This window comes from Vollenhovia emeryi, unplaced genomic scaffold, assembly GCF_000949405.1.
Source record: "Vollenhovia emeryi isolate VEMERY1.0 unplaced genomic scaffold, V.emery_V1.0 DF939161.1, whole genome shotgun sequence".
Taxonomy (NCBI): domain Eukaryota; kingdom Metazoa; phylum Arthropoda; class Insecta; order Hymenoptera; family Formicidae; genus Vollenhovia; species Vollenhovia emeryi.
This window is the reverse complement of record NW_011967205.1, coordinates 721,119-748,601: the sequence shown is the minus strand read 5'-3', so window position 1 is coordinate 748,601 and position 27,483 is coordinate 721,119. Positions and strand designations below refer to the sequence as shown.

Sequence of the window (27,483 nt, the reverse complement as noted above, 5' to 3'; positions counted from 1 at the left end):
ACCGGCGGGCAGAGAGCGGCAACTTTCGCGTGCTACATAGTCGTATTAGTGTTACGCGTGCTACACCATCGTCCTTCTCTCCCCCCTTGCCCACAGATGGAATTTCGTCTCCTCTCCCCCATCGAAACGCGAAGCGCGGTCCCCGGCAAGAGCGAAATGGGAACACCGGAAGGCACGGAAAGCTCTGTGCGTTGCCACTAAAAATCTTGCGCGACTTCAGAAGAAGGGCATTAAGCCAGATGTAGGGCGCGCCATAAAAGAAGAAGCTGCCATAAAGGAAACTCTCCCTTTGTTCAATTATTCTCGGTCTTACGTTTATTCTGGTCTTTACTCGTTATGTGCCACCGTCAGAAATAATGAGATCATTATGTCGCGAATATTTTATATATATAAACGCTCTTCTCTCCCTTGTGACAATACAGGATCCTGTACACTAGCAATTATACGCGACATCTGTTGCGCTCTTTTAAATCGCTTATTATTTATTATCAAGTAATTGCGACTTGAATGTTTGTATATGTAAAATGCGCTTCAAGTGCATTAAATAATATACCTCTCAAAATTCTATAGGAACCAATCTTGGTATACCTGAGACTCTCTGTAATTGTAAATATTTAAACGTTTTCTTCAATCTTTCATTACATATTGGAAGAGAATTTTGCTTTCTGCTTGCAGCAACAACAGCAGCAGGCGCAGCAGCAAGCGCAGCAGCAGCAGCAACAGCAGCAGCAACAGCAGCAGCAACAACAACAGGTCGGCTCACCGGGAAACGGAAATGTAGGGAAGGGCAGTCCGTCTCCCGGAAATTCGTCTTCTCCCGGCACGGTCGCAACTCCCAACAAGTCCCAAACGGAACCGAAACCGGTGGAGTGCAATCTGTGCCATAGAAAATTTAAAAACATACCAGCCCTTAATGGCCATATGCGACTCCACGGCGGTTACTTCAAAAAGGTAAATGTTTCATGAGAGTGACGCTCGAAGAAGCGTTTGTTCACGTATTTATGCGAATACAGCTAAGAGCTCAATAAGAAGCGAGCTTGGCACTCTACAATATTCTAGTAACGTTCATCTCGTTATTTATGCCGTTTACCACGTGTATTTTAAGAGTAGCAGTTATGAAGCGGAATCAAAACGTATACATAGCGCATTTTCAATCCTGCACAGTATAAAATAATTAAAGTTACATTTCCACCCGACGTATTAAGTCAATTTCACATAACGTCCCAGTTGTACGATAAATTTTTTTGCATCTTCTTTCTTATTCGAAAAAGATAAAACGGCTTACTCTCGGACAAACATTGAATTTTTAGTGGTGGGGGTGACTCCATTAAGAAGTTAGTTTTTCGTTCGCGCTATCGTCACTGTGCGTCGCTACTAGTTCTGGAGTGCGGTGAGATATAACCTCAAATGTGCAGTCTGTGAGTCACGTGTAGCTCTGTGAGAATTGAAATTGTGACTGTTTCTATAACCGTAAATTGTATAATAATTTCTGCTGAAATGCCTAAATCGTGTGCGATATCGAAGTGCAATACAGGGTATAGAACTATGAAACAAAAATACTATGCTATTAAAGTGCCAAAAAATATTGAGATAGTTTATTTTATGCGTCTCTAGGAAGAACAGCATTGTAAAATATTGATACATACGCACAAGTGATTTTATATCGCACATACCTCTAATATGTGCAACCTAACCTAACCCCCTAATCCTAACCCTAACCTAGATCATACGTGGCACCTTGCGGCTGAAAATCGAAGTAAAAACGCGGACATTAAGGTCTACCCCCACCATCGTTGTTTTCAGACCTGTATGTAGGACCGTGGTGTGTACACATACGTATATTCTTTAAAAAGATTACCGTATAGTGATCTCGTTACAATTGTATAAAAAATGTCGCCTTGAAATTTCATCGCGAGGTGTAACGGACGTAAGATCATACGTTGTAGCTCGGCACTTCCTTTCGGTCGCAGCTATTTCTTTGGGATAAAGGAACTCATCTCGCGGCGGCTGATTTCATTTGCATCCGCCCGACCGCGTCGTCTAAACTTCATTTTCGGCGCGAAAACTTTAATATTCGAGAAAATCTCCGCGCGCGGTTCCGCCAAAGTTATACCGCGCCGACAGTTGCATCACCATATGAATTCGCAATCGCGGGAATCCGCGCGAGCGCGCGCACTGCATCCGAATAATCAACCGGCGTTTCTATGAAAATCTCATCAAGCGGCCGCCGCCGTCTCGGAGCCGCGAGAAACGCGATACTCGAGAATGCATCCTCAAGGTGATAATCGCCGCGGCGAGGGCGCGCAAAAAGGTGCAAAAAGTGATATAAGGGACCGCGGAAATCGTCCCGGAGATCCGCGCGACATCAGCACACTTTACCCTCCCTGCGTCCCCACCTCGCCCCATCTCTTCTTCCATTCCTAGACGGAGGTGGAACAGAGCGGGCGAACAGTGTGGTGTTCTTAATAAGGTCAGGGGATAAGGGGTTGTTGTAGCCGTTGAAATAGAAAGATCAGCGATTCCGCGAAAGTCTCTTCCCCCACCCCCCCCCCCCTCGCCGCTTCCACCACTTCGAAGCTCTTCTGCCACTGATTAAAAATGTCTTAACGAAGGCCGCGTCGTTTAGAAAAGTGCTGAAAACCCCGCCGGACAAAAGTTTCCCCTTTTCCGCTCGATTCCGGGTGGCAAGCGGGAGGGAGAGGTGAATGGCGGGCTCGGGGATGTTCTTTATGCTGCAATTGAAAGACGATGACGCAATCGGTACGGAGGAACGAGGAAATAAACCGATCTGGCGGGTGACATTAAAAGGCAAGAAGAATTATAATCGACCTATTGAATCGCCACGCATAAATCGGGACTCCTTTCTCCAACCCGTAAAGCAATTTTATCACATTACTGCAAATTTATGATAGTTTGAGAAGTTAGGAGAGAAACTCCATTCCGACATATATAAAAATACACACGTCCAATATATTTCGTAGGATGAACGTAGATATAAATAGGAAGAATTCCTATTAATTATCATTTACTAAATTCAGTCATTGAGTCTCCCCTTCGCCGATCCTCGTAACGTTCTCACATTCGTCCTCATCGCCTCCTACAGCTAGTCCCCCTTTATCGTTTACGCTCCCGTGCAATCTTGACAAATACGTCGAATTAATTTTCCAATCAACGTTTTTAACGACCGCCTAACCTTCCGCCGTTGCTTGCCCGGCGACTCGTCCCATCACTCCTTATTCCATTCACCTCTACGCAAGCGATGGCGGATGAGAAGACCGCTCGGTAACGACTCGATAGAGTAAAGATTGGAACGAGGTGGGTACGAGGACGAGTAAATCAGCGAAGACGAGATAAAACGAGGACGAGGGAGACGTAGCACCGGTGGATGGGAAAGGTAAGGCGATGATCGAATCCAAATGAACCCATTAACAAGCTCTTTGGTTCCACCCGAACCCCGAACCAATCCGCGGTGAGTCCGCCGGTCTCGAGGATGGAAAAGAGAAGAAGACCGGGGGAGGAGAGAAAGATACGATTCAACGGTCCGAGGGAGAGAGACGGGAGAGAAACGTAGCACGCGCGGAGAGCCCCGTGCAAACATTGTCTCGAGCTTTCTCCATTATGCAGATTGAATCTGACTGGTTACGGTCGGGGTTTTCAACGGCGCTGCTCTCGTTTCGAGCACCCGAGTTTTCACCACGATACGCCTCTGCCTCCTGCCCTATGTTCCTCTCCAACTCCCCTCGCCCACCCCTCTCTCTCTCTCTCTCTCTCTCTCTCTCCTCTCTCCTCTCTCTCTCTCCTTTCTCCGCGTATCCGCCGGTCCGTGTTCGACCAGCGAGACCAACGGGCGCCGCGCTATCACCGAAAGCTCTATCCGGCAGCCAGCGGCCCAACTTGCCGCGGCTGAGCTTTTTGCCCGGCCGCACGGAATTATTGAAAAGTTTCGATGGCCCTTCGGATTCGCGGATATACATAGCGAGATTAATGCGCGTCGCGGGGCCGGAGGGGGAGGGGAGGGGAGCGAAACGGGAAAACTCATCGAGTTATAGGCAGAATTTCGTCCATCGTGAAACCGCGTTAGTTGTTTAGGGCGCGTGTCCGCGGTGAGAGGAGTTAGTGACCGCGTTCAGGTTCGTTAAGTGGCAGCCGCTGTTAATCCCCGCGCGCGGGGACGCGCTTCTCTTTCCGGGGATTCGCGAGCCCGCAGATAGACGTGTAGTTTGCGGGCTTTACAGCGAATTACGGTCGCGTAATTCGTTGCATTTTCGGAAGGATTGCCCGCATATGCCGCACCGCGCGGCGTCCGCCCCGCGAGCCCGGCCGTTTTTCATTACATTGTACCGTCGGGGTGACGAATGATTTTTCGGAAGGGGGGGGGGCGATGAATCGCCAGCAATAAATCTGCGCGTTTCAGATTTATTTTCTGTAAGTAGTTGACGCGCGGCACGATTGATCGTCCGGAGGTAAGAATTGTTGGAAAACGTAAGCGCGCCGTGGATTGTCGATTGATCGATGCCCCGCGTGGCCGAGATAAGAGCAAGAAATATCGGAAATAGCCGCACAGGACTCCCCCGTCGCCCCGGCAGCGTCGTTCGTTAATCGCCTCTTTGTAATCGAAGACACGGTCTACGTGCTTCTTCCTTGAATTGTATTACTTGCACGCAGTCGTAAAATAGAATACCGATTGATATATTGACCAGTGGTGACAAAAACGCCGAGTCGACGGATACGTCTCTCTCCGTAGCTGTACGGAGACGGTTTTACAGAAACGTAAAAATAATTCGGAATTAAATTAAATCGATAAATCAAGAGAAGGTGCTGGCGGGCTAAATAAATCTCCGTCCGCAAATTGTACACTCTTTTCGCGCGCGGGGCATAAAAATAACTCGCAAAAAGGAGCGAACGACTCGCGGGGGTCTAATCACGGACAATGGCGCGGTCGCGGGAGATAATTCCGGTAGCTGGAATCGACACAGATCGAATTGATGAGTTCGGGATCGGCGCGACGCGGCGCGGCGCGGCGTGGCGGACGTTCCGTAATCAATTCCGCGTATTAACGGCCGCCGATCAATATTCATGAAGCGAGCGGAACGATGTACGCCCCGTCAAAGACAGAGTTCAATTTCGTGGGAGGCGTGATATATACGCGGCTGCGGGTGCGTAAGTGCCGCCGCGTTACACGCGTATCGAAGTAGGAGATAGGAAATTGAGGGCCGCGCGCGCGCGCGACGGCGACCGGCCGTCCCATTAAGGCCCGACGAAGATGACGATGATGACGTATGTATCCGGGGAGATATGCGTATTATCGACGCCGGTGAGGGTGACTGCAAGATGTATACGCGGGCGGTATTAGTATGCTAATTATAAACGTATCTCGAAACGCGGAGATCGTTGGGTGAACGCATGAAGCCTGTATAAGGAGACCGAGCTCCCGCAATCAGAGTGGGCCGACATTTTTTAGACTTATTCGTTCCGAAAAGAATCACTGCACTCTAAAAAATAGTGGTGTGAGCTTTCACCACATTCACGTAGTTAAATAACTCGGTGTCAATTTTAACACCGATATTGTAGAAAATCTTTCAAACAGACAAACGCGGTGTCAACTTCGATGCGCTGCCAACGGACAACTCGATTCGCATTCGTGCGCGTCACATGGTTGTCATATGCATGAAGCTTTCGTGAGATCAGGCTTGAGATCAGGTCCGATCCAAAAAAATAAGACGAGGAGGTGGATTGTATATCTTTGAAACTTGTGAAAATTACAAAAGTGAGCGAATTCACAGGTTGAAATTATAAATATTCTAGTATTCACTCACTTTTGTAATAAGTTCCAGAAATCGACCCCCAGATAACAACGGTTATACGCTGTATCTAGGAGCCAGTGAGATCAAGATCGGTAAACTCGTGGGCGTATCCTTAATCCGTTTATGCGACGACAATGCTACAAGTGGCAAAATTTTGATTCAATAACTTGCAATAATGTCGGCCCATATTTGGTGACGTAATCAAGCCTAAGTTCGGTCTCCTTATACAGGCTTCATGGGTGAGCGCTTGATGGATGCGGTGGTCTCTCCGCGTCCCTCGCGAGTCCCGTCCGCACGCGCGCACAACCCGCGGGAACTTTAAGTAATATAACTTTTACGCGCGAGCGGAGGGCCTTAGAGAAAAAATTACGCGGACTTTAAGGAATTCCCGTGCTTAGTGAGTTAGGAAGTAGGGCCTGCATAGCTCGCGGCGACGGTAAGTTCGCGACTAGAGAGCGGCTTGCCTAGCGGGGTGCGGAACGAGAGGGTGCTTGCGAAGATACCACTTCGGGAATAATAATAAATCGAGGATGACAAGGCCGCGACGACACAGTAGCGGCCCGCTACTGTGTCGTCGCGATATTGTAAACAGGTAGAAAAGAATTTTCTCGTCTTGCTGTGTTGTGGAAGCGTTGAGCAATTGAAGGCTCTTTTAACCCTTTGAAGCATGCATTTTTCTATTGAACCATTTTTTGTGAAACTTTGTATACAAAGGTTTTTGGGGTTGCTGATTACGAATCCATTATCAGATTTTCACAATTCAAAATGGCGGAATTCAAAACTGAAAAGAATGACATCATTCAACTGTAGTTCAACTATGCTAAGAAACATTATTTAGATATTATTGATACATGGAATCTAAATTTCAGTTGAAAATTCGTATAGAATATAAAAAATAACACGCGCGAAATGACGGAAGCAAATTTGATAATTTCTTAGAATTTACTCATTCTTGGCACTAACCAGAGCTAACGACGCGGACGTGATGATTCCCTAAATACCGTAGTCAATCGAAAATGCTGAAAAACTTAAAAAATTCACGTACTTTGCGCCCGCCATTTTGGGTCAGCCATTTTGAATTTTGAAAATTCAACATATTCGTAATGAGAGACCCCGAAAACTCCTTTGTACAAAATGTTCAAGAAATAGTCTTAAAAAACTTGGCCAATAATTTAGTTACAAAACTGTTACAATAAATATTAAAGACTACTCAACTTTTTTTATGTTCTTTTCTCGCTAAGATACCCACAAAATGCAAAAAACCTGACCTAAATGCGTTAACTAGAAATTAAATAGCCAAAAAGTAAAGAAGTTGAGGTGGTAACGTGGGTTACCAGCGTGCTTCAAAGGGTTAAGAGCGTTGAGAAAGCATAGAATTTTAACAATAGTTAATAATCGAGGTGTGATAAAAAGATATTTAGATAGGTGAACATGTACCCGAATATTAAGTCGTAAAGAATGAAAAACGCGTGAATTTGATCAGCGCGCGATATCGGGCTTTATCGCGATTCGGAGTCGAAGCTTATCAGGCACTGATTTGATTCTTCGCGCCCAGCAAGAAACTGGGCAGGGCACCTTCCTTAGCGCCGGTGTATTACAGGATGTTGAATCGCACACGCCGGAGATTCCATTACGATATAATCCAACGGGCGCCTCAATTAGCCTTGCTCAGTGATTAGCGTGCATCTCCGGGCCCCTCCCGCCCCTCCGCTTCTCCTATTCACCATTGTAGTCTCCCTACGTCTCCCCCTTAGTATGCTGCGCGTCAATTTGCCCGTGATTTGAGCTTCTAATCCAGGTTCTCCCGTCACGAGTCCTTCGTGGCTGGGTTCAACGAGGATTCTGGCTAAAGTACGAGTCCTAGGTGAGCTCGAGCGAAATCCTAGCCGCACGCGCGACCAATAAGAGCCCAGCTTTATTATATTCGACCGCGATCGGCTGATATGCCCGATACATGCTGGCCCGATATTTCGCGCTGACGCGATATCGATTTTGCCTTTCGTTACATCAATCCATTTGTGATCGAAAGCGTAATGTGGGAAATTTACGACGTTTAGCAGTGCTCGATTTTTATCGCGCGGCGAACTAACAGTCTGTTGAACTCGATTTGACAGTGCTTTTTCCCTCGCGTGTTACAGGACGCGGAGAACAAGAAGAGCGAGAAGAAAGAAGTCGTTGGGCCGCCTCTGCAGACGGCGTCCGTCAGCGTGAGAGCGCTCATCGAGGAGAAGATCATACAGAAAAGAACGACTGGTAAGTTCAATCAACATAATTTAAGATGAGAGGACTATCGGAATTGTGTCAGTTATATTTGTATGTTTCGCAATGACACGATGATACGACACATCAATCGATAACAAAGTTACTACGACAATTGTACGGACAGCAAAGTGGTCGCGATTCCCGTGAACCGCGTCGGCGATTCATTGTTCGACGCAATACGGCCAGGAGAGACGCATCGGCCGCGACGTCATTGTTCCGTTTAGAATCCCGAAGGTACACACGTGTCATAACCGCGGGGGAAAAAAAAAGGAATTAATACAGTGTTACGGCGGGCGATGCTGAGAACACAGAATCCACGAATGCGATTCCGGTGTGATTTACGGGCACGTATCCCGATTCGACGGTGTATCTTCCGTTGCGTCTGTCTCTTCCTCATGCGCGTACATGTACATTTGCCAGAACGGGGAGGGCCGCCCCGTGATATTTCGCGAAGGGGTAGAGGGTGCCTCCTCTCTATGGGGCTATGGTGTATGGACTGCCGAAGAACCGTAATTTACGAAGCGAACACGCCAGAATATTTCTCGCATTGTCCACGTTGGCGCGATAAATCAAGCCGGGGGCGGCAGTAGTAGAACGGACCGGCGGTCCAGGCCCGTGCTTTTGTAACAAAGTGTGCGTCGTTAGCGATTTATGCGCGATTTCGCCTCGGCATCTGCCAAGAATGGCGAGGGACGAGCCGCTACCCGACGCCTTCTGCGCGCCGCTCTTTTCGGCGACCGTAAGCCCGAAATAAACGCAAAACAATCGCACCGGGGTGCGATCGCGCCCCTCGCAGCGGATGCGATGCGAATGATCGCTGCCCGTTCACTCCCGACAGTGACAGATTTTTAAATAATTTCGAGCGGAAAGTCGATACCGAAAAGTCAATACTTTAATATTTACTAGTGCGGCGTCTACAAGGAGATCTTTAAGATTTAAGAAAATGGCCAATCGCAGTCGATTATTCTCCTCACGTTCGATTGTGATAGGCCGCTTTCTTAAATCTTACGTCTTAAAGATTTCATTGCACACGGGGAGAGAATTTTCTCTTGAAATTTACCCTGAAAATCACATAATCGTGGAACAGCATGGCATTTTGAAGAACTTTTTCAGTTTGTTTTTAATTTTACTGTACATTTTACTAATAAATATACCTGCCCGTTCACCCCCGATAGTTTAAAATAATTTCGAGCGAAAAGTCGATACCGAAAAGTCTATACATTAATATTTACTGTGCGGCGTCTACAATGAAATCTTTAAGATTTAAGAAAATGACCAGTCGCGTATGCGGGCTAAAAAATGTATGATAAAATTTCAAAAAACTCTCATAAAATTCTTCGAAATTCCGTGTTGCCCCACGATTACACGATTTTCAGGATAAATTTTAAGAGAAAGTTCTCATCGCCGCATAATACAGAGTGACATGATTTTGGCTTCTCGGAGTTTAAAAAAAACAATTCGTTTCAAGATTTATTTTATTGGGCTCATCTAGGAAATTCTGTATATTTGTATCGTTTGTAGTTGCGAAGAAATAATTCTGTCACGGTGCTCGTTTCGACTTTTCGATATACGAAGATTTCGTATTGAAGAGATTAACGGCCGTTAGCGGTGTTTAGCGTGAAGGGATTTTTTTTAAATTTCGCGTGGCGAGAATTCGCGCGCGAGGTAGTGAGGAATTGACGCGAAGCGCACATCGCTGTTTGCAACAATGGATACGCTTCCCTAATTCGACGGAGGTAAAATTAATACGGCACGGCTGTGCAAATCTAGATTTGATTTTTAACAAGATTATTCTTTTTCAACCGGTGTAGAGTCCGTAACGTTTATCTGGGAATTGTTCGTGCACACGTGGGGGAATTGTTTCCACACGCGATACGGAAAACGGCGCCGGTTCAAGTAGTACAGATTGATCGTCGGACGCGACATTGTAATACCGGCCGCGCGGTAAACGGGCGAGCTCCTTTTCGAATTCTACCGCATGATGGACTCGGAAATTCTATGAATATTCGATCACGCGCGGTTATTAATCAGCGTACAATAGGAACCGCTGTCTACACACAACGTCATTTCCATCGGGGCACGCCGGGAATTGTTGACAGTCATTTAGCCAGGCCGTTGGTTGCCGGCCATTATTTTTTGAAAGCCTCGAAAGTGGCCGCACAACAAGATCGATCGATAAATAATTTGCTGGCGCGAGCGTGCTAGTCGCACGATGCGCCGCTGACGATGCATCGGGAATGCGCGTTGCACCGTTATTTGCTTGTTGGTGGTGCAACGGCGTTGGCGCACATTTTTGACAAAGGGCTGGCCGAGAGGGCAAGGGAGAATGGAACATCGATAGGAACGCGCGCACAGTCGTGCCGGCAAAATATCACCTATCGAACGTTTCCCGTGCACCAAAGAACGCGGCAGGGGTGTCTGATAACAATCACGCGACAAATCAAACGAGTAATTAGACCTGTGACATTCCACGACGATTGTTTTTCGATAGTCCAATTTAGTTTCTCGCCGATACGTGTCCAACAATAAGAGCGTGCATTCCATAATTATGCAAACGCTCGATCGTAATCTATTTCTCGGCATTATATATTTTTCCTTGTTACACATTTAAAATGTAGAGGAAAGTCCCCTATTGCGAGACAGACTTCTAATATGAGATAGTAGGCTTTCAACATCCAAATTCAATCAAAACTTTTTTCTCGCAACGTTTACACGATTCAACATTGAATTTCCCACTAAACACATTTCACCCCAATAGCAATAAATTCACGATAGAACCAACAGACGATGCCTATTAATTTAGTAGAAACTCTGCTATCTTATATTAGGAGCCTGTCTCATAATAGGGAACTTTCTTCTAAATAAATGACGAGCTAGATTAATTTTAACATTTTATCCGAGGTAGTTTAAAAGCTAGGCGACACAGAAAGTTATTGGATTTAATTAAACGCGCGTGATTTCTCTGATATGCGTATGCCGCTATATAAAAAATTGTCACACGTGTGGATCAGCAGCGCGACCGAATCTTCGCTTTGTCCTATCGGCTTTTTCGCGGCGGCAGCGGCGGCTTCTGCTGCTGCATCGACCACAACAATTTCCATTCCAAGTGCGGATAGGACAGGCCGGAGACAGGCCCGCGCGACCGCCTCGTTGGAAGCAATTTGCCTCGCCGCGATCGATGATTGGCAATTTGTAAAAATATCACACGGCCTCTCCGCTGGTGTGCGCCGATATACGCTGTCACACGTACGTCACGGAATTTGCGGTTTATGCAAATATATAAAGTCTCGCATGCCTTTCGCGTGACGATCGATAAAACCGGACAACCCCCCGTTTTTCGCAAGCTGAGGAGTGGATGTCGCTTGCTTCATAAAATGAGACACCCCACCTTTCAATCTTTTCTAATAGTAAAGTCGGTTGCTCGCGCTAACACGCACTGAGTGCACACTAAGACTTGTTTATAGTTAATTGTTATATTTCACTTTATCTTAAATGCATGTTCAAAGAGTATTTAGTAAAAAAATGATCCGTGTGACCGTTGTACGGGCCATTTTTCTGGATAAGAAATATTGCAAGAGGTATTCAAGATGATCTTTAAAAAATTAAGAACTGACTATGAACAAGCCTTAGTGCGCACTCGGTGCGCACTAGTGCAAGCAACCGAATTCGCTATAAGATTCGCGTTTCCGCTTCGCAATGGAATTAGAAACGATCTTTCGTAAGTTTGTCGCAGACGTAGTAGAGGAAAGTCGTCTATTATTAGATAGGTTTCTAATAGAGATAGCAGGTTTTCAACACCCAAATTCAATCACAAATCTTTTTTCGCGACGATTGCACGATCTAACAATGAATTTTCCACTCAACAGATTTCACTCCAAGGGCAATAAAATCATGGCGGAATCAACAGATGACGTCCATTAATTGAACAGAAACCCCGCTATCTCAAATTAGGAGCCTGTCTTATAATAGGGGACTTTCCTCTATTGCCGCATAGAAATCGGTCGCGTACAAAATTCACAGTGCTGTTACGGGAAATCACCCGAGGCTGCTAATTATACGCCGCGCGTGATAAAACTGGTAGGATGTGTAATGGCGAAAACAAGTAATACGAAAAGAGCCGGGCTCGAAGCCAGAACGAAGGCCAGATATTCATGAAATCGTCGTGGAAAAGTTCTCGTCGCAATACAGCTGTACACTCGGCGAATCCCATTTCCTCCTTTCGCCCCCCGCGGCGAGACCAGGATATGCACGCATTTATTTCCGTCGAGTTGCACGGCCACCATGAACGATTGCGCGCGCTATAGAATATATTTTTCAGTATGCCGCGATTTCAGCGCGGGGCGGTGGAATATTTATTGCGGCGCACGATGGAGCGGCGAGCGCGGGGTGAAGGATCGCAGATCTTTTTCGCTTTGGTTTAAATAAGCGGCAGAATATTCCATTAACCTTTTGTAGTTTTCAAAGTAAACTAAATCACGCGCGCGCGCGCGCGCGTATGTGCAAAAATGTGATACGTTCGCCTTCCTTCTCCATTACGTTCGGAGAAATTATTAGAAACTATTTAATTTTCTCTCATAGCTCTCGAAAAGCGAGAGATAAACCCATAGAAAGATACGAATCTCTCATAATACTTTGGTTAATTAAAAAAATGTTATATTCATTCTTTCACATCCGGGCGGAAGCTGGAATTTTTACATCTCGCCGGATATTTCTGATCAATGATTATAATCGAGAAGCCCACTAATATTTTTATTCCATATGCCCGTGCGCGGCACGTCGGCCGAGTGTATCCCATGTCCGCTCGATTATAATACTCTCGTCATCCGTGCGCTTTCGTAAAAATTGAGTCAGACCGCCGGACTACGGAATACATTATAACCAGAACGGCATGAGCGCTTTTTGAAATTTAAATGTAGTTATTCCAGCAAACTCCCCGTTCTCAGGATATGCCGTGACGTAGCCGGCGCGCACGCGCTTTTTTGAAATTTAAATATTGTTATTTTTAGAGATACAACAGACCGAAAAATTTTTATTGCACGGACGGGGGGAGGGCGCGGGCGGGCCGCGCGACGTATGTTGTTGCTTCGGCCAATCCTCTCTACGCTTTATTTCTTTTTCCTCTCTCTTCAATTATATATACGCGAAGCCAAAGGGAAAACAAAAACCGCCGACATGCGGGGCGGGCGCACGTCGCGGCTGAAAGAGAGCACCAATTCGCGGCCGCCGCCATTGTCGGGTGAAGGGTGAATCGAGGAAAAAAGGGCGACAAAAGTTCCTTTTATTTCGAACGCCATACACTCCCCGTTTACGCATACGGGGAAGCTCCCTTTCCGCTTTTTCCGCTTCCCGTTTCACGCTCGTCCGCGCGCCGTCTTTCTGTTTATTCCGCTCGGAAACGCGCGCACGCACGCACTGCAACCCCCCCGCACCCCCGTGCACACCCCTTAGCAAAAGAGAAAAGTGTCTTACCGGACCAATCCATCTTCCGCGCTCGGGAACATCAAGTCTTCGGGAGACACCTCTCACGCCCGGCGTTTATTCCCGACCTGAAAACACGAAAGCAAACTGCATAGAGACACCGTGTATTTACCGCCAGCCGTTGTAGAGAGAAGCCTTTGCCTTTCAACTAATAACAGATAAAGTATGATCGCGATGAAAGCACGCTTTCCTTCGTCAAGCACGAGATAAATAGTTTCCGCTGTCGATGCAAAATATAATTAGGTAGCGCTTAATTGTATATGCCTTGTACAAACTGTTGGCCCCAAGCGTATTTAATATTCACCAAGTTCTCCAAAGCTAAGACTTTGCAATCGAACGCCAGCAAGACCGGATGAATAGAAAGCGCGTATCTACATTTTAGCAGTGGACGCGAATGGCAATCAGCCGCCTCGTACGAATGCCACCGTCTTCACCACGCAGGCCGACGCCGTCTCGCAAATCGCCGTCAAGACGAACTTCGCGGTGCCGGCTCCGCCGCCGTTGGCGGCCGGGGAGAAGGTGCGTCGGTTTTCCGACGGCGAACACTTTCGGCAGCCCAACATCACCGTGGGCGGCCACGCGACTGTGCAGAAGCAATTGCAGGAGGCGAAGACCCAGGCTCAGGCGCAGGCCCTCGCCGACATGATCCTGAAGGTATAACGTCGCAACTGTTTCCCTTCGCTCGTCGCGTCGGTTGTAACTCGAATTAGATATCTCGTAGTTTTCTCGTGGATTAACGATCCAACACGTAGCTACATTCATTTCGGAAAACACGCGTGATATGCATGTGGCTGATAACTCGCAGGGTGCGAAAGTGGCTGTAAAGAGAACGACTTCCGATCCGGGACAGAGATTACACTTGACTTATCAGCAGCCCGTGCAATCAGCGACGGCCAACCAGCAACCGAACAATCAGCAGCCGCAGCCACAACCCACGGTAACGGAGAGCTTCACGATGACGGGATACGCCGAGGACGGCGGTTATTTCAGTCCAAGCCTGCAGGACGAAGTGTTCCAGCAGGTTACGACGGTCCCTGACAGTGTTCTTCTGCACGCTACCCATTTGGACTCGATTCAGGTAAACAATTCTGACTTGCGCAGCGAAAGCCCCAAGGCAAATGTAGCTTTGTGCAATGATCGTAACATTTTCCGATGCAATGAACGTATCGCAAACGAGCGAAAGATGAAGAAAATTATATTCCCTCTTTTGAAAATTCATAAAGATCCCTTTCGCGTCGTGTGAAGTAGCGTTGGAGAACGCAGCGAAACAAATTTCTATTTTTCGTACTCCACAGTTTCAGACGGCCAGTCTGCTGCAAGAGCAATCCACGGAACAGCTACAGGATATCACGTTGGAGGACCGATACTCGTCGCAGCACACGGTCAATCCGGATCTTCAAGCGCTGGTGAACTCGCCGTTGCCCGACTCCCTGGCCGAATTCAGTACTTACGCCGCGCAATACACGGAAAGTCCTCATACGTTGCCAACCCAGTCACCCCTGCCGTCGCCTTTGACGCGACACGACAGCCCGAGCTTCACGTATCCGACGCCACCGGCCAGCCAGGAGGGCCTGCTCACCGGCAGCCTGCCGTTGCTGAGCCCCCAAGAGGACCCGGAGAACGTGAGACAGGTGTCGTCGCCGCTCTCGGCGGCGTTCTACACCACCACGATGTCGTCCGCCGCGGCCGTGGAGGAGGCGCTGAACGAGGTGCTGCCGGGTGAATCCGAGGCGGATGCGGACCTCTACGGGTCCGGTTCGCCAAATCCGCACTCGCCACTGCCAAGCCCGTTGTCGGCGACGTCGGCGCCGTCGCCGTTGCCGCCGTCCTCCGTCTCGTCGCCGGGACCGGTCGCCTTTACAGGCACGAGCTTCCCCGTGTCGCCGCATCATGCGCTTCAAAATCAGATGATGCCGAACTCGGAGGATCCTCTACTCTCCTCGACCTCGAAGGACTTCACCGCCTCCGGCCGCAGACGATTCGAGTTTCAATCGTACAAGCTGATCACGAGCCAGAACCTGGTGGACTTTGGTCTCGGAAACGGCAGCCTGGCCGGCATTGTCGTCGACAACAACGGCGAGTTCAAGCTGATACAGACGGCGGGCTTGCAGAAGGCGAACGTGTTCGTGCAGGCGGGCTCTCTCAGTCCCGCGTTGACATTCAAGAAGGAGATCCGTCTGGCGACGCCGAAAATCGAGCCTGTCACCGTGAATCTCGGCCTAAACGTTCAAACGACAAATCAGCAGCAGTGCAACGCAACGGGACAGTTCAATCAGCAGCAAATCGTCAACCCGGCCAAGTTCTTCGTTCAAACTAACCACGCGACGAAGAACAATGTCCTGAGACACAAAACGGTCACCGGAAATTTACCAGTACCCATCGAACAGATCAAGCAGGAGCTGTTGGACGATGACGTGTTTCTCAGTCCCGGCAGTTTACCCGCCAGCAGCCCCGTGCGACACTGTCGGAAGAGGCCGCGCATGGACGGCGGCCAGTACGTCAGCAGTTCTCACTCTTATCCGTCGCGGCTGCGAAAGGCCTGTGACCGCCACTGGGACAGCAGTTACACACCGCCGCCGATCCTAGACCCATCTCGTCCCGGTCCGGGGCTGTACGCGAGATTACATCAGCACGAGAGAGACTCGGACTTCAGTTCGGACGATTCTCAAGGGAACGACGGCCCACCGCCGAGGATCAACATCGGCACGAGGTATCAGGCTACGATACCCCCGGTGGAGTACGACGGGGACAGGGGAAACGACGGGCCCGAGGCCGACCATCTTCTGTGGGATCCCGGCATAAACAACGTGCTCACGAACACCGAACGTAAGTTTTCCTTTCGCGAACGTATACCTTGAAAAACGTGTATGGCGAAATGTACAACGGACAACGATTGCTTGCAGTGGAGATGTATCTGCAGTTCGCGTGTTGCGCCGCGGTGCCGGGCGGTGGTAGGAACAAGGAATACGCGCTTCATCTGTTGCACATGTGCAAAGGGAATATTCACGTAAGATATTTTTGTGCGCAATAGAACTCACGCATGAGTACATTGCCCGAACACCTTTTTGATAATGTTACATTTCGTTAATGTGTCGTTGATATTTACTCAAGTTCGACGCATGTTTCAGGAAGCAATGGTGAAATTGATGCGACCAACGCCTACGCTACCAATGGAGCATCCTCTGCTCAGCTACGAGTGCCACGAGTCCGACAGATGGACGTCACAAGAAATGGACGCGTTCTATCAGGGACTGCTCAAGTACAACAAAGACTTCTCTGCGATTTCGCGGGACGTTGGTGCCAAGACCGCGAAACAGTGCGTGCAGTTCTACTACCTTTGGAAGAGACTCTGTCCTGACGAGTACAAGAGGCTACGTATCTGCCATGGAAAAGCGAAGATCAAGAGCGAGATTAAAGATAGCAAGGATACCAAAGAGCTACGCGACGCTATTGCGTCTGTGACGGAAATGGACTTCAGTGAAGACAAATCAATCCTTCATCGTACACTAGTAAGCTCAATTATAATCAGTCGCTTTCTGCTTTAACAGTGCCACGCTAAAATTCACGCAAGCGCGTAAATATGCGTATAAAAACTTCGTTTGCTTTTCTGTCCATTTAGCTACAAACAAACGAAAGAGAAAATTCGGCGACCCTGACCACCAGCGAAGGAGAGCTGAGGTTATTCGCATACGACTGCACAGATGTAAGTAATAATATTCTTATCCTATAAACATGTACCGTGTTCTTACAATTACACGAGTATCACATCTAACTCCTTATATAATAGGCTATTCAAAGTCTTTGCAAATTAACTTGAGAGTAAAGCCAAATCTTCTCAATTAGGCAATACACATTACTGATAATATTATAATAGCATATTATGTGAATATAACTGATTCAGAGAAGAAAATATACATTTACATAAGTTATCTCTATGTTTGCTGCTCACCGCATATCCTATTTCTTCACGTATGCCGAGTACGAAGAAATTCTTTTTATATGCATTCGCATCTCGATTATACCTCTTTAAAAGAATAAATCTTTATAAAGTATCGCGCGTTGAATATAAATTTTCTTTAACAATATGCATTCGTACTCGGTGTGTCTGAAATATCTTACACGCGTACATACGTGTGAAGATTTAAGTGTCGCATGAGATTGATTGCTGATCCGTCGTTTTCTCACGCTTCATTTTAAGAGAGTCGAGGATGTTGTGCGTTGTGTGACCGTTGCGTTACTTATCTGTCGTCGCCGTTGTCGTTTGTTTGTGTTGTTTATTTTGGCTTTGTGTTTTCTTTGTGTTGTCAGAGCTTTAGCGGAAGTGTAACAGTAACGATGGCCGGAAGCACCCAAACCGCCCAAATCGGCAATACCGGCCACGCCACAGTCAACACCAACTCACAAACTCACACTAGTTCTGAGCAACAACTACCCGCGCCCACCCCACTTCACTACCCCTGCAAGATTTGCGGGAAGTAAGTCTCCAATCTCTAATCTAAATTATCCATTTCCAATAATTGACGGCGGAGCTCGTGTGACGCGCGTGCTCTAACGGCAATATAAGCGGCAAGTATTGGCGCATCTCACATCGATATCCTTGCTTGTAGAGGGACCGAGTGCCTTTCTGCATACGATCTAAAGCCGAATAGCGAGCCGCGATGCCAGCTCTATATAGTTAAAGAATTCCATACATATGCCACGTGTATATGACTTTTGTCAAATGGCTCGTACAACGGTAAAAGTAAAAATTGTTCAAAGCAAAGTCGATGCAACAGCAAGATACATGTTTTGGAAATTAAAGAGTATCATATACTTTTATGTACGTGAAGACAGGAGTGCAATTAAAGTGCAAGTAAGCTACAGTTGCATTTCTAAATACTTGGAAAAAGTGAATTTTTAGAATCAACCCTGCATAACTTGTGTAATAAAACTGATTTGTTTCTCTTGTGATAAAATACATATAATATTAACACATTTTCAGAAACTGCACAGACGCCATTCACGATATACATCCACGATTTACCGAAAAACTTAATATTTTTTAATGAATAAATATGACAACCATATTTATTGTACGATATATTAATTTTCTTTAATATTTACGTAATATTTACTGCCGAATTCAATTAAGATATAACATTTTTAATCCATTTTTTGCCATTGGCGATTTTGATTAATTATTTAATTTTTTTTTAAATATGCCTGGCACACATTCTTATATTCTACCATTATTTTAATTAGCTGCCTACGTTCTTCCAATTATATTTCTCTATGTTCCACTTTCCGATAAAAATATATGTATAAATTGGCTACATGGTATGTTATATATAATTAAATTCAAGTGCATAACGCAAGCATGATTTGTTAGACTGCTGTTGCTATGTCGATATTTCCGACTTCTTATCTTATGTGTTAAATATATGTGAACTCACTAAACTGTATACTATGAGTGTCTAAATTAAGATACGGTCCAACACTTGCGGAACGAAATATTTCTGAGTGTGACAAACTTAAAGTTCAATCGTCTCTACGCATATCTACATTGTTTCCTACCAAGTATTGACATGAATCTCACAACAATCTTACAACCGAGAGCGTGTTCGCGCGTACAGATCTCGCAACGCTAAATTCCGCGCCCACGTCTCGCCCAGTCTGACTCCCCGATAAGCAACAGCCTGCTTGACCGTCCCAATTATACTTTTCTTTCAGAGTTTTCAACAAAGTGAAAAGCAGAAGTGCACACATGAAATCCCACAGGCCAATACCCTTGCCCGATTCAACGGGTCAGGAATCTAAGCGAGCCACGCAGCAACCGTCGAAAGCGCAGCAGCTGCAACAGCCAATGCCGTCGCAGCAGACCCAACAACAACAGCAGCAACAGCCGGATAGTGCTACGCCGCAAGCTCAAGACCATCAACAACAACTGCCCGCGAATATCAGTGACAACAGCGCCAAAAATACAGCACATTTGTGCCATAATCCGACGAGGCCACCATAGGACAGGATCCAAGTAATTAAACTTAAGCTACCTTAACGAAGGCTGTAATGGTACTGTAGGAAAGTAATATGGTCGCGCGTGGTATCGGCTCTAAACGTAGTACCGGGCTCTAAACGATCGCGATCGTCGCACAATCGCTACGGATAACGTTGCGAGAATATCTTTTTACGAGACTTTTGCTCACAATGGGGCAGGTTGCGTGAGTAAACTTCCAAGATAGATAGTTTCGAAAAACGCGAATGTCTCCCCCTACATATGCGAAACTGTGCAAAGGAACGTGACTGGTGAGTTTAACCAGTCGGATGGACTAATTGAATTTATGAGACTCATACGGAATATGTATCGTAGTCGGCGGTTCAGGAAGAAAGAAAAAGACAACATCTATCATTAATGGAAAATAAGCACGAGAACGTTGTAGAACTCGTAGGGTTTAATGGCGCAGCGGTAGAAGGTATTTAATTATGCAATCATAATACGAGCTCTGTTCAACAAGGAGACAGGGTACCGATCGTAAACATCTTCCTTAGCGTGGAAGACGAGATGCCGGCATCAGTGTAAGAAATAACAAAACGGTCACTATCACTGAAAGGTAAAGCGAACGTATAGACTTTTGCGTTTTGTTGAAGACAAAAGGTAAACGCGATCATTTAACATGGCCTAGAAAAATCAAACACAACTCGATAGTCGTACGAAAGCGTACTTTCGTGCACAATGAGTGCTAAATCAACAAAACTGAAAGAGATTGACGTGCACCTACAATAAGCGCTCTAACGATTAAACGCGATTTCAGTGTACCTATTTATTATGCACGTGAAATGTTCCCAGATTGTGCCACAAGACATTACTGTTACCTGTTACCCTTCCACAATTAAAAAAAAATGTTTTAGGTTGTTTTCTCTTTCGATTACAACCGGGATCAGTTTACACGGAACTGCGCCATTTGAGTTTTCAGTAAGAAATCTTTAATTCGCTTCAAGGATGTAGTGGACGAATCAAAAGTTCATAATTTCGATGAAAGTGAAAAGCTTGGAAGATTCAGTCAGTATGCGGCGCTGTTTCCGTCGTCAACTGATAATTATAGCGATTTTTTAAATAATAACTGCAAAGCGAACAAGCAAATCATTTTGAAACTTTGCAGAAACATTTTTACATGTTTGAAGAACACAATGCAAAAAATATTAAATTTTTAGCATTAAGTTTCGATTTATTGGTTGTTTTTTTTAAGTTCCCGTAAAACCCATAAAATAACAATATTTTTAATAATTAATAAACTTTTAAACGAGCAAGTAAAAAAATGGAAAACAATTGGTCATAATCTGGCACGTTATTAAAAATGTGAAGTTAAAATTTCCCGGTGATAGCATTGGTTGTGATATTTATCCAATACATCCTTAACAACCCGTAAATTTTTGTAATCACTTGAAATTACGAGATGTCATTGATATTTTATTTGTCAATAAAAATTACGCGTCCAATATTAATAATATTTAATTTGAATAAATAACGATACTATAATGAGATCAATTGCAGTTTGTAAATGGATCCCGGATTGTAACGTACAACTTGTTGCACGTTCGCTCTATAATTATATTTAGTTTAAATATCATTAGCATATCTAAAATTTGATGAAAATAAGTGGGTCTTATATCAAACGTACGTAGATTTGTTGAAGCTCCTTAATTTCTTTACCTCTGTTACTTAGTAGATTAATAGTATACAATTGAATAAAAATTTTAATATATACGATATATGAATATAAATATATATAAATATAAATATGTATAAACACACAAATTGATGTAATTGAAAAGAAACTCGTTTTAGCTTAGGCAAATAATTCTCTAGGAAGGACGTTGTTCAAGTTTCACTTCAGAGGCGTTCCCCGCGTCGCCGATACTGAATGTAAAATGATTATACATACGCCCATACATACATATTATACATACGCACACCCAACACACAGATACAGAGAATAGAGTACATTTATTAAATAATATTCAACTTCAATGATCATTAAAATAGCTATATGTACATAAGATGTGTACATGTTTGTACATATATAACGTCAGTGTCTGTATGTACAATTAAAATGAAACTCTATGCAAAGTAAGTAGGCTAGGTTTTAGGTTGTTTTAGGAGGGATCTATATACATATATATATATATATAAAGAAAAATATACTTATATACTTGGCTTCATTTTCTACCTTACTAGAGGCTACGTGGCGAGGCTCTTGTAAAAACAATGACTGGTCGCATGTTTCCACAATCTATGAAGTTTTATTTCCCGTTCAAAAGTTGTTATAATGATGTTCCTATATGTAAGGTGCCTTAAGCAATCAAAAGAATTTACTTTTCTCTGATATACCTCGATGGTACGTTGAACTAAAATTCCCACGATTAACATTACCGCATTTCTTTGATCAAACATCCAGTAAACTAAGAACAAAGAGATAAAAATTACAACTGTAAGCGTTGAAGAGCATATATCTATTTTTTTTTCTTTCTGAAAGATAATATGTTCTGATCAAGATTTTACAACTTACGTCTTCCGATTACGTCTTCGGACACGCTTGGCTATTTTACCTCCAGAGAGTTTGTCTTTAGTTGTGTTCATGTATTTATATATATATAGGAACATCCCTCACACAATCATTCAGTACATTTAGAACAAAAACAGCGTGCATTTTATTAAGACAAATATAATAAATGTATTAAATTTTATAAAGATTAAAATATATTTATATATCAAGTTTCATTTATATTGAAACTCTAAATTGTTATTCAAGAGAATTGCCAATCGTAGATGCTCTGATTCTATCTTGAGAACATTGTTATTGTTAACATTCTTCTTCTTATTAACTTTTACCATTGAATGAATCGCGCACACACACAACGTACACTTTAACTTTTGAAACTTTTCTCAAGTAAACGCAAGTGACTGAGGACACTTAAAAAAATCTGCCAAGTCTTCATAAGTATAAAAAAATGGCTCTAAATCTTCCACTTATTTCAAAGTAAACGAAAACTATGATTGTAAATGAAAATCTAATTGTCGCAAATGAGAAATATCTTCTCTTGAGACATTAGATCTTCAGAACTCTGTACTTTAATATTTATTCTATCTTTATGTGTGTCTCATTAATCTTATCCCCGATTTACAAAAATGTAATGCAAACTAAACATCAAATATTCCGGCCACAACATCTGCATTATCTATTTATTTACAGACAAGAGATTAATATGAGGGAGTATCACTAAGGGCACTAACTTAACATGATATTATTCCAAGTTTTAGAATTTCTATTTGTCCTCGTTGGATTGACCGGCCTATAAAAATTATATACAATATTAGAGAACAATTTGATTGTGTATTTTCATAAATCAAAAAATGTTTATCTGTACGATTTGATGTTAATTTTTTCGATATAATTCATAATATTGTAAGATTATATTTATAAACGTGATGATTTTCAAGCCCATGGAAATACTCCTTTGTAGCCAAACTAAATGATTCTGTAACGGCTGAGTAATGGTCTCCAGTACAGGAATAAAAGTGTAGTATTAGAGATCTACAGGTATATACTATACTATAAGAGATTCTAGACTTTCGAATCTTAAAGTTAGTTTATTTAAGGAATAAAATTGTTATGAATTCCGACCACACACAGAGGCTCGGTGCGTAGGTCGAATACAACAAAATTAGCAGACATATCATTTAAGACAATACACTTGTTACAGAAACTAAGTTTCTACTAATATAATTATTATTGTACGTAATCTAACTCTTAATCAGACTTAGAGCTTCAAGGGAAAAATCATAGGTAGTAATAAAACGAAGGGGTAATACGTATTGGCTGACCAAATCCAGAAGATATTTAATAATTGCAGCAACGAGTTTTTTTTCTGCAGTCTAAAGCAATTTCTTGTGTCTTTCTAAAATTCTGAGGTGAATTCAAGTCTGCCCACCATAAATTTGATAGAGTAGGAGAACTGGAATTAAAAGTTTCAAATTCACTAGATACTTCTGTTTACGTTTATGTTAAGACAAACTATACTCTGGATTTAGAACAGTAGCAATACAAAAGACAGTACTGGAGGCTACTTACTCAGAAAGTGGGAAAGGCATGAAACGAAGCAATGAAACAGTAACGAAGATATGCATTGTACAAACGAGTCCCTCCACGTCACAGAAAAAAAATGATATATCTATATGAAGAATATATATATAACAAAATGATAACTATGTGATGTATTTAAATCATATGTGGTATATGGTATTACATATTTGTACATAGGCGGACCCGTGCCATCAACTAGTGAGTTGTACCGATATTGTACTGCCATAAATCGAATAGCGATGACATCGAGTGAATGAATCTGAACTAATCATCGACAAATCTATACGATATCATTTTCGTTTTTTTGTGCTCTCGTACGTGTATGTGATTAGACGATTAACTTGAAGTTACCAACTAACACTTAACTTAATGGCTGTGCAAATGGAGCATTTTGCACTCATCGACAATTATTAAACCAAGTTTTGTTGTTTTATATTTTACATTTTCTTGTATGAGCAATTTATTCATGTCGAAAATTACCGTTCTGTTATTACATTACTCCCGTTTAAGTTGATGTCACAACACGTCTAGATATGTGCTGATGTGTCACACGTTTAATTTGTTAAAATATTAATTTACGTCCATTTTCGAAATCCCATAACAAGCTGACAAAAGACATTAATCGTGATTAATAATTTTGTGCTTTGTTTCTATTATAAACGACTACCCTTTACTATATTACTGTACTAATATATTGATACTCTATTGATGATTAAAACACATTTACTGGTTCCCGCATTCGCAGTTGTAAATCATATTTACAAATTCACACGCGCATTAAATAATTGGAATTACTATTGGAGGGGAGAAAAAGCACATAATAATCGAGCAATATGTACAAAAAAAAGAGAGAAAGTTAGATACCTTTTTTCGGCAACGAATACTTATATAGACGTATCATCGTTTCCTAGCATATAGTTGCAGAATTGTTAGTGATGTTTTGATATGTTAAGTTAATTTCATTATTATCGATAATTTATTCATTATTTGGGTAATTACTATTATACAGTAACTATTGTACTACTTATTCTCTTGTTTAAGTGAAATTTCGCGCAATATTTCCTACAGAATGTTCAATGCACGCCATGGCTCGTACGTTGACAAAGCTCTTGATAATCGTTAAATAATTTATTACTGGTGAAGTTTAATAAGTTGTGGAATATATTGGTACAACTCGATGAAGAAAGTGTAGCGTGGTTATACACCTGAGGAATGTGCTCAAAATATTGTATTAAAGAGAAAAAAGTCTACTAAATGATCATCAACGTTTACGCAAAATTACTCTTAATAAGTGAAAAAGTTATTACGGATTATTAATATTGTAATCTATCGTCCTCTTACCTATTACCTACTTTAATGTCTATCTCTATACACCAGCATGGTTCTTTATACTCTTCTATTTGATGTTATACTATTCTCTATTAACTTTTACTACAGAACGTATTGTTAATAGTGTTTTTAATGTACTAGAACATGGTCAGCTGTAGAAGAGCCACGCAAGTGTGTCACATCGAGATTTATACGAGAACAGATGTTACGATTAAAAAGATAATGGAATGCGTTTTCCGTCGCGAAGTGACGCGAGTTCTGACAATTGTATGCAACTGCATAAACTTACGACTTTACATTTTCCGTATATCGTATTAATACGTAAATCCCCTAAAATGTATCTAAGACTCATTTCTATAATTATACTCATTGTCAGATAATTTAATGGTCGGAGATTGTTGTAGCTTAGTTTATATGCGAATTAAAATGCGGGACACGAGTGAAAGAGTCATCCAGAATAAAAATTGTACACGTTCATACTCAACACACCTCCCTTGCTCGTATAAATTGTCGCAATAATTTTAATAGAATGAAAGAGAAGCACGTGCTCGGTAGCAATATATTCAAGCGGCGCGTTTATACTGTCGTTGTTTTCCCATCTCTCTCTGCTCAACTAGATATTACCTATAAATATACCTATACATTTAGAATCCATCGTTATCTTAGCTACTTGAAACCTAATCACTTAATCAGATTCTTGTCTTGCTCAAAGAGGCGCGGGCTCGGACGAAGCAACACACAATTATCTCTCGTATCCGGACTGTGTAATAAAATCGCTCAAAAGTTGGTGCCATAAGCAATATGGACAATATATTATTAAATGTGTTATAGTTACGCGTGGACTAACTACAGCTGGCCGGCTAAGTTCTGCTTTAAAAAAGCTCGATAACAAAACGCCTTGCGGTTGTCTTCCGCGAGCGATCGCGAGAGTTCTCGATATCATTCGCTGTCGATCAGCGCTGCGTTTTCGTAAAAATTGCGTTTGTATACGTATATTGCGTAAAATACTCGCAAGTTGTCTGCGCGCAATAAAGTCACCTTTAATGCTATCTTTAATTTAGATATAAATTGATTTGTACAATCAGTTATATTGCGATTCGCAAGACTTCATCTCTCTCTCTCTCATTTTTTCAGAGAGTTTTTCTACCAAAGGTGCTCTCGCAATTGTCTCTTGACGGAAGACTGCAATGCGTTATTTACATAATTAAGCACAGTTCAGTCAATTTCAAGCGCGATGTGGTATCGAGTTGCCGATAAAAGCCTAATTTAATCTGGAGCCTATCAAAGTGATACCACTTAAAGCGAGAGATAGAAAGAGAGCAAGACAGATCCGTTGACGAAGAGGAGAGAAAAGGAGGCCTTCAGAACCCCCTGCGAAGAAGCAACTCCGCTACATTAGTCTTCGTCAACGAAGAAACGGCACAAACGACGCGGCGGATTATCTGCGAATGCGAGGAATTCGAGAATTCTCTCTTGCGCAAGCCCGCTAATAAAAGTCACACGGAGAATTTATACAGGGGTGTCTCTCCGCCAGTAACTTTCATCGCTGTCGCAACTTGTTCGGCGATCAGTCGACGACTTCTCCGACTTGCCGAGAGATTCGTTAATCTGGTAGATTCATAGTCACTCTCACGTGAGTTCGACAAATATTAATTTCTTCGACGACGTAGCTTTAGTGTATATGGAATGTGAAAAATTGCTTGAGAGAGCGCGAGAGAAAGAAAGAGAGCGAACCCTTTGAGAATATCACGCAATTACTTTATCAACTGCGCGACGTAGAATTTTCGATTCCTCTCTTTGTCCAGGTAGGAGCCGCGTGCGCGAGTAGTCTGGCGTTGAAGAGAGGGTGCGAGATATATGAGCGAGGAACGGATAACTCGAGTTATCGGGATTAAGTCCGATTGTAGGGGCTAATTGCAAATCGAACGGCTTAGCCAGATCAACGAGCGTCTGCGCATCAGTATTACGTTGAAGCGACATACTTATACACATTAAACTAGTGATTACATTGCGCATACGTATATACATACCATTTTATTTAATATATACATATATATATATTGAATATATGAATGACAAGGCGATATTACTATTATACACATACATGCATATTAACTCAGATGGCAGCGTACGTGCATGTATGTATCGCTGCGTACATACACATACGTACGCTCAATATATATTTATATATATATACAAAACTGAGTATGTGTGGTGTACAGAGAGTCAGAGGGGCTCCGAACGACCCCGTACTTGCTGCGTTAAATGTCGATGTTGTTCGTTAAAAAAAAGAGAGAGAGAGAAAGAAAGAGAGCGAGAGAGAAAAGCACGGAAACCACAACGGCTTCTTCTGAATCGTGAGTGGCGGGACTTCGGTACACGCAGATCAGCGGCTACCGGCGGAGAGATCGAGAGCACACAGAGCCGAATACGCACAGTCGCAATCGAAAAAAAAAAATAATAATACGGGAGGAGAGAAACGGCGGTTTAAT

General features: G+C 43.5%; 1 protein-coding gene across 3 annotated transcripts; it reads left to right on the top strand.

The window, feature by feature from the left end:
- The first annotated feature begins 231 nt into the window (after positions 1–231).
- LOC105564617 (ELM2 and SANT domain-containing protein 1-like) lies at positions 232–27,449 on the top strand. Of its 3 annotated transcripts, none has more exons than XM_012017123.1 (10): positions 234–951; positions 7,943–8,057; positions 13,927–14,198; positions 14,419–14,622; positions 14,840–16,370; positions 16,448–16,551; positions 16,673–17,053; positions 17,164–17,247; positions 17,853–18,019; positions 19,254–27,449. In XM_012017123.1, exons 1-10 carry the CDS (start codon positions 922–924, stop codon positions 19,540–19,542), a joined length of 3,177 nt encoding a protein of 1,058 aa, XP_011872513.1. In that variant the 5' UTR covers positions 234–921; the 3' UTR covers positions 19,543–27,449. The 3 variants fall into 3 exon arrangements, with proteins under 3 accessions (XP_011872514.1, XP_011872513.1, XP_011872512.1); XM_012017122.1 differs by having other exon boundaries at positions 14,350–14,622; XM_012017124.1 differs by lacking the exon at positions 17,853–18,019 and having other exon boundaries at positions 232–951; positions 14,350–14,622; positions 19,254–19,416.
- The last annotated feature ends 34 nt before the right edge of the window (positions 27,450–27,483 follow it).